Source organism: Eleutherodactylus coqui, chromosome 12 (assembly GCF_035609145.1).
Source record: "Eleutherodactylus coqui strain aEleCoq1 chromosome 12, aEleCoq1.hap1, whole genome shotgun sequence".
Lineage (NCBI taxonomy): Eukaryota > Metazoa > Chordata > Amphibia > Anura > Eleutherodactylidae > Eleutherodactylus > Eleutherodactylus coqui.
Genome location: NC_089848.1, coordinates 70,910,860 through 70,919,408, shown reverse-complemented (window position 1 = coordinate 70,919,408; position 8,549 = coordinate 70,910,860). Strand labels below are relative to the sequence as shown.

Here is an 8,549-nt window from a genome sequence, read left to right as displayed (position 1 = left end):
CCCATGAAGGTCCCAGAACTCCATGCTGAAAATTCTGTGGCGGAATTTGCCATACAAACATACCCTCAGCGTACATTCATACGGGGTCATTCACCGTGAAATTTTCTGCAGCAAATTCTGCCTACACGCTACCTCAAAATTGCCATGGAGCCACAAGCAAAATCAATGTCCGGAACGCTGATGCGGAAATTTGTGGTTCAGCGCTTTTCCGCATCCAATAAGTGAGTCACTTCATGCAGAAATGCGAATTTCCGCGTTGGAAATGCACAGCTTTTGCCTATTGACACCGTAAATTCCACGTGTGCGGCAAAAAGCTGCAGAATTTACCGCAGAAACCTCCACTCGAACTCCACCCCGTGAGCATGCCCACAGAGGTCCTTCACAAGTGGCTTATTTTCTGTATATGTACATGGCTTTAATTCCCACTCAAATATTTTCCATAGCGTTTTTTTCATGTCTTGCAGATCTTAAATGGAGAATTTCATCATAACCGTCAATGACACAAAATGTCATACCTAAATCAACACCACCAGCCACAGATAATACATCTGCAATGGTAATAGGATCTGCATATGTGGCTGTAAAAGCGCTGTTGCTAATTTTGTGGCATATTTTTACAGCATGTGTGAAGGTATCCCAGGCTGCCCATGCATGGTTGATCAATAATCTGCTTATTGTGTATGGAACCTTCTAAAGACCTTTTCAGACGGCACAATTATCGTGCAAACAATCGTTAGATCGAGTGGTTTGTATGATAATTGGTAGGTGTAAATGAGTGCAGCCAGTGAACGATCAGCGATAAATCAGTAGATTATCGCTAACTGGATCTTTCATGCGGCCCTTAAAATCATTATTTGTCTACTGCTGCATTCTTTAGTGTAGACAGGCATCATATGATTTGCCAAAGAAAAAGCAGTAGCAGAAGGGTTGACTTAAGACGTCGTTATGTTCGAAAGAACGATTGAAGCTACCCAATTATTTGGCGAGGACAGACCTGTATGGAAAAAACTCTTAGGCGGATATTGCTTAATGCTGATGTGCTGTTTTCTAGCTGAGGTCTACGTACGATCTGTCACGCAGGTAATTTCCAGTAGTAGTACCGTATTTTCCGGTGTATAAGACGACTTTTTAACCCCGAAAAATCTGCTCTGCAGTCGGGGGTCATCTTATACGCCGGGTATACAGTGTCCAAAAAAAAGAAAAGAATACTCACCTTGCGTGGCGCTGCTGCAGGCCGTTGCTCTTCCGTGCACGCCGGCAGAGCATTGCTTTCTGCAAGCAGGGCTTGAATGCCCCGCCTCCAGAAAGCTAATGCTCTGATTGGCTAACTTAGTCTGGCGATAGCCAATCACAGCTATTCATGACGTCATTGAATGGCGTTAGCCAATCACAGCCAGACTAAGTTAGCCAATCAGAGCATTAGCTTTCTGGAGGCGGGGCATTCAAGCCCCACTTGCAGAAAGCAATGCTCTGCCAGTGTGCACGGGGGAGTGACAGCATGCAGCAGCGCCGCCAGAGGTAAGTATTGACTTTTTTTGCCACTCTATTCCTGGCATATAAGACGAAAAGTTGGGGGTCGTCTTATACGCCCCGTCGTCTTATATGCTGGAAAATATGGTATCTGAACATTTTTATTTTTTTTTTAGTCTTATGACGACACATTGTTATAAATCCTCCATAGACCATGGTGAAACATTGGAAATTTGCACTTTTTGTAGGTTCTGCCGAAAAACCCAACAACCAGAGGTGGAAGCTTGTAAGACTTGTGTTTGGGTTTCTAAGTCAATAAAAACTGTATGATTTCCAGTGATCTCTGCAACGAATCTGCCGTTATGTGATCTAACTTTTACATTTTCACATCATGCCAGAGATTTTGTCAATAAGTTGTATGTGATATGGTGGATTATATGAAGTGCTGAGTTTCATTATTATATTTCTGTCCGTCCCTCAGTTCTTCACTCTTGGGGAGGGTTTGTGGGGATATAGGAGCGGCTCACACCCATGTCTTTAGTTTATTTTTTTTTTGTTTTTTACAAATATTTTGGGTTAATAAAAGCCTTAAAGGTCATTTCTTCTCATTTCTGTTGGCTTTAATGGATGTTAAAATACTTCTTTGTTTGTGTTTTGTTCCATCAAGGTTCATTAAGGTAGAGAGCAGGGTGGTGTGCTGCTATCACTATCTAGTCTGGTAAACAGTCCCTATTAACTCATCCATCATCTATTATTTTTAGTTTGCATTTAAACATTTCCCCTAGTTATGATGAACCAACAGAATTATAATCACTCTCTTATTTCATCAGGCATTTCTTACATAGTATGTTAGGTCAAAAAAAGATACATGTCCATCCAGTTCAGCCTATTATCCCCCAATGTTGATCCAGAGGAAGGCAAAAAAAAAACCAATGAGCTAGAAGACAATTTTCCCCATTTAAAGGTCAAATTCCTTTCTGACTCCAATCTGGTGATCGGAATAATCCCCGGATCACCGACCCTTCTGAAGTTATTAGTGATTATAACATGTAATATTGTAACGCTCAAGAAAGGTGGCCAGGCCCCTCTTGTACTCTTTTATTGAGATTCAGAGCATGAAGCTCTAATGGTCTCCTGTGGACCTCTGGTGGTTTTCTAGATTCCTGAGTTCAGTATCATAGCCTTGCCGCCCCAAAAGTACTACCAGACCGAAGATGGGTGGAATACTAGCTCAGGTTCTGATGTCTCACAGAAGAAGACATGTCTGAAGACATATACACAGTTCATGCATTTCGAGTCCTGGCTAATTCTGATTTGTATGCATTGGATAGTTACAGGATTCTTGCATTTTTTTGTGCACCACAAGACAGTTAAAGCTGCCATCCACATTACATCCCTCCTGTTTGCCCATAAATTAAATGGAGGGGGACTATGATGGCCACCAACACCATTGCCACCATGTTTTCTCCCATCAGCAAAGAAGAATTGGCTGTGGTGAACTCCAAAATTCCTGATCATTCCTTCCCCTTACATCTGGAAGCCTCATACGCAGAAGAAGTAGGAGCCTCATCCCAACTCATGAAAGAAGGATCCCAGTCACCTAGCTGGAGATTCTGTGTCACCAGGTGATCACTCTCCATGAATAGATCAACACTCGCTCCAGACAGGACAGGTCCAGAGGAAGCGGAGGCATATTCAAGTCTTCCTGCTACAGCTTCTGTGCTCAGTCCGGTTATAGGAGATCTGGCTTTATTCCCTGGTGTCACCACGTGGATAAATGCCATCTCTGTTTGAGGAAGATCTGGCCTCTCTTTTCCTAAAGTTTTCTGCGCCCCAAAGAACAGAGGATGCTCATCAACGAAGGAATCTTCTAGATGCTTCTGGATTGCAGTTGTCTTGGGAAGTGGAGGAACCACAGGAGATGTAGACCTCTCTGCATATGGAGCGATGAATGGTTCACCGGAGGATAGCGCATTTCCCAAAGTCACTGGCGCCTCTAGTATCTGGAAGGCATTCTCTTGTGCGGTCTCCTCAGGTTCTGTATTATTTCTCTGCTTCAGCTCTTCTCTTTTCAGGAAAATGTAACCTAGAAGGCACAACATTAGATAAAGGAGGGAGTTATTAATGGAACAAATTCAGATTGGAGTGCAGTAAGAAGGGGAGGCCACAAGGGGCAGTATTGGGTTGTGTAATATTTGAAATATTATATACCTTGTATAAGGCATAGTGCTTGAAAAGGCAATATCCTCATCAACATCACACATTAAACACGGGGGAACACTCAGGAGTGTCAGCAAACTGAACTACTGCAACTAGTGTCAGGCAGCTGCTGCCAAGGCAAATCAGATCATGAAATGCATCAAAAGAGGCTTAAATACACATGAGGGGAAAATAGTAGTGCCTCTATACACAGTACTCGTTAGACTGCACATGGAATATTGTATGGAGTACTAAGCAGCTGTGTAGCAGAGCTGCAGCAGGTTCAGAGCTCTTCTTTCCAACTTTAACATGTAATATACAAGGTTAGCGAAATTAAACTTTCGCAACTCAGAGGCTTCTGGAGGGCATTCTGCTGCTCCATGATAAGACAAAATTCGATTAACATCCACTTCAGACGATTTGCTTACCATTCATGAAATTTTTTTTTTTTTTTAGTAAAGTTGCCAGTAGGTGGTGCTGTAGCTATGCAAATCACACTAAAAATGTTCAATAAGTGCCCCTTGCTTTACAACAAAAGTCTGTGTTCCACCACTAAACGCAGTGCGTCACCTTTAATCGCTAGAACATGCCAAAGAATGCTATCCTTCAAATTTGACACTGATGCAGGTCTGTCATGGTAGACCTGGTCTGCTACAGCGCCACCTAACAGCGACTTTATTTTTCTAAAAAAAGAAAAGTGGGGTTGCTTACACTCGCTATGTATTTTATGGCTGAAGATCTATAGAACTATAGAAAGTTCTATAAATGAAAGAATCTATAGAATAACCTCAGTCATAACCAGAACAACACCTGAATACCCTCATGGACACAAATAAATAATTTCTTTTGATGCTCCGGTTTTGTGTGGCGCAGAGTGTTAAGGCAGCAGAATGCAATCTTAGGCCTCATGTCCACGGGGAAAATCCGTAGCGGGTCCCTCCTGCCCCGCGGACATGAGCACTTAAAATAAGAATTAACTCACCTCTCGCACGCTCAGGATCTTCCCTTCGCCGCGGCTTCATCTTCTCTCCGTCGCGTCCGGATCTTCTTTCTTCGGCCCGGCGGATGCGCAGAGCACGTCGGTTGCGTGCCGCGCGCATGCGCCGGCCCGAAGAAATAAAAAGATCCGGCCGCGATGGAGAGAAGATGAAGCCGCTGCGAAGGGAAGATCCGGAGCAGGTGAGTAAATTTCGATTTTGGTCTCCCGCGGATCCGGACGGCTTCCATAGGCTTCAATAGAAGCTCGCGGGAGCCGTCCCCGCGGGAGACCCGCATGAAAATAGACCATGGTCCAGATTTTCTCATGCTCCATTTTTTTTAAAATCACTTTTATTGACCATCCGCGGGTATTTATCTACCCACGGGTGGTCAATGCATCCCTATGGGGTGCGGATCCGCGGGCAGGAGAAGAGTTAAAATCCGCTGCAGATTTTAATTCTTCTTTTGCCCGTGGACATGAGGCCCTAAGCTTTCGCTCACACCTGAAGGTTGCAAGTTCAGTCCCCACTTGATTCAGGTAGCTGTCTCAAGGTTGACTCAGCCTTCCATCCTTCTGAGGTTGGTAAAATGAGTACCCAGCTTAGTGGGTGGTAATAAATAATAATAATTATCAGAATAAGTTGGTTCTATAGAGCAACTAGTGGGGAAATTGTCCTGCAAATCAGTTTCAGAGAAAGGAAAGGAGAGAGCGTTGAAGTCAGTTTCCATTCAAGTCTAAATTGCTGTATTCTTCATCATGTTCAATTCATTGCAAACTGCTGAATCTACCTTACCAAGTGCTGCATTGGAGCTTCTGTGTTGTAAACTGTTACAAACTTCAGTTTAGTAAATCTGCGTACTCCCAGATTACTACCACAAGTTACTGGACTCGTCTCCATTATTTCATTGGCGTTCCCTCCCGAGGGTTCCAGTTGGAGTACTGGTGTCACCCGTGACAAGACAGGCCTTCCTGCTAATTGTACCATGGTAAGTTCTTTGGGCCGCAGCACAACCCCTGAGCAGAGCACCCTTAGCGCCACTGTCGGGAGGGACCACAGAGCCAACTGTGACAACCCTTCTGCTAGCCCCGTGGTCTCCCTCACTTTGGAGCGCTCGGCTTAGCCGGTTTTGCATTGGGGCCTAGCAGCTTCAAGTTCTGCCTCTGAATGTATGCCTGCAGGCTTGGAATTGTAGCAAAATTTGGGCCATTTTGTGGCTCTTAGTATTATTAAATCTATCTAAAAGTTGTAGCCCACAGCCCTTATGGTAAACTACACCTACTTTTGCTCTGCATTTTTCAAAACGGGCAAGTGCCGAGAAAAGTCACAAATTTTTGTGCAAAAATGTAATGCGCCATCATTTACAACTTTTCTATGACTGCTGGCATAAAATGATTAATAAACGTGAAATCTTACCCAGAGAAGTGCCTAGTTCCATGGTATCCCTCATAACCGTTCTGTAGAGATCTCTCTGCCATGTCGTCAGTCCCAGCCATTCCTCATCTGAGAAGGACAACGTCAGGTCCTCAAACACTCGTGCGGCCTAGAAGACATAGATTCACAGTCCTAGTCCCATTCTGCTGCATAATCTGCCAAGGATTTGAATACTGGTGGGGTTACTGCAGGGTGTGAGGCGGACTATAGTTTCTGGTGAGCGAATATGGACAGTTGTAGTCTGTGGTGAACCGCGGTGGTGTGTGCTGGACACACATTCTTAACCCCTTAACTCTTTAGGACATATAGTTACTGTTACAGTAATCTACCCTGGATACACCAGCCCGGGTTGCCCTGGATCTTATCCGCAACCCCTATCCCTGCCTGGCAGATGGTAACAAAATAGCAGACAAGCTGACAGAGGCAGGAGACCTACAGATGCAGGACTACCATGAGCCACCAGCACCACGCCGGCCTGGCACCCGCGCCACCGGCAGCCGGACCACAAGTCGGGGGGACGCGCCCCGACCGCGGGACCCAGCACACCGCCGCCTCTGGAGGAGCCGCAACCGCCGCATGGTAAAAGTTACGTCATGGAGGTTCAGGATTTGTATTGAACAGGAGCAGGAGCCGATCCTGCACCATGTAATATGGGTGTTGGCTGTCTTTGACAGTTGACACCTGCCCGCAACAGCCGCAATCAGTGCTCATGCTGATCGCAGCTGTTAACTCTTTAAATGCTGTCATCAATTCTGACAGCGACATTTAAATGCCCCAATCAGAGTTACAGACCGCTATGATGAAATATGTAAATATTAGTTTATAATAGTTTTTTTAATTATTAAAAAAAAACTTTTCACATATTTATATGTACATATCTGGTATCTCTGTGTCCGTACAAGTCATATATATCAAAGTAACGCATTATTTATCCTGCACAGGGAACGTAGTCAGAAAAAAAAATACGCATCAGAATTGTGCTTTTTTGGTCACTTCATCTCCAGGAAAAAAATGTAATACAAAGTGATGAAAACAGTATATGTACTCCAGAATAGTACCAATAGAAACTACAGGACATCCCACAAAAAAACAAGCCCTCACACAACTATGTTGGTGGAAAAATTAAAAAGGTTATGATCAGAAAATGTTATTTTTTTCCAAAAATATTTTAACTTTTAAAAGTAGTATTGCAAAAAAACTATATGAATTTTTTATCATTGTAATCATACTGAACCATGGGATAAGGTTATCATGTTATTCTTGCTGGAGTGTGTACACCATAGAAACAAACCCCCCAAAAATAGCTAAATGTATCTTTCTTTTTCCATTTCACTCCACTTAGAATTTTAAAATGTTTTTCAATACATTATATGGTACATTAAATGGTGTCCTTCAAAAATACAAGTCACCCCATAGAAAACAAGTCCTTAAACAGCTATGTTGATGAATAAACGTTTTATGATGTTTTGAAAGTGGGAAGGAAAAAACAAAAATAAAAAAGGGAAGTGTCATTAAGGCGTTAAAGGGGTATTTGGGGCACAGACTAAATTTTAACATCTAATGTACATCATCACAATAAGTCATTTTGTAATAAGTTCACTACAGCTGGTCTGGTTACTTCATTTTCCATATTGAAGAATGCCTCCACTTCCTCTGACATCTTGTCCAGATTTGCTACTTCCTCCCCTGTCCATAGCCTCCAACATCCTGTCAGCTGTGCATGATGGGAGGACAAGAGTGGAAGCACTGCACTGTATTGCTCATATGCAGTTCAGAGTGCTGGACGGTCTGGCCTGTCTGCTTCTACGTAAGAAGGAGGTTGCTGCTGGTAAGGTGTAGGACCTGTGAGCTGTGGGTGGAGCTACAGTGCTGGCCAGTAAACAAGCTCTATGCATGCTGGGAGTCTGTTGCTGTGATCATTGCGGAAGTGATGCATGTAAACACAGCGGCAGATCAGCAGTTGCACGGGACGAAGAAGAGGGTCCAGAGTGGCAGATAAAAGGTACAGGCTGCCGCTACTTATCTGTACCTCCTAGATTTCAGCATTTTCAGAATTTCCATTTTGTGCCTGGAAAACCCCTTTAAGAGCTCAACCCTTCTAATCTCAGGTCAGCATGATACAGGAAGTCAGTGCCACCTATTCTGACTCTCTAGGCCGTGGCTCCTAAGAATATAATATCTATATCTAGACTTCTGACCCTGTTGGATACAGCGAGGAAGTCATCTGTTCTACTTTTCTTCCAATCATCTGATGGTACGGCTCATTGTTTTCTATGACCCCAGCCTGGCACCAACCTGACTGTTCCTAGGATACAAATCTGCTTTCTATCTTTGTTGCTAGGACACCAACCAGCCTCTCACATGTTGGTTGCTAGGAAACCAGCCCTTGGTTGCTAGCATAGAAGCTGGCCCCTCTGCTTGTTGTTACCGGGAGACCATGTGTTTGGACTAAGACATTAGTCACTTTTG

The 8,549-nt window shown here is 43.8% G+C and overlaps 1 protein-coding gene across 1 annotated transcript; it reads right to left on the bottom strand.

Annotated features, from left to right (window-relative positions):
* Positions 1 to 2,655: 2,655 nt before the first annotated feature.
* On the bottom strand, positions 2,656 to 6,177 carry LOC136586928 (uncharacterized). Its single transcript, XM_066585255.1, has 2 exons — positions 6,063 to 6,177; positions 2,656 to 3,556 (listed from the first exon to the last, which is right to left on the bottom strand). Exons 1-2 carry the CDS (start codon positions 6,094 to 6,096, stop codon positions 2,985 to 2,987), a joined length of 606 nt encoding a protein of 201 aa, XP_066441352.1. The 5' UTR covers positions 6,097 to 6,177; the 3' UTR covers positions 2,656 to 2,984.
* Between the last annotated feature and the right edge of the window lie 2,372 nt (positions 6,178 to 8,549).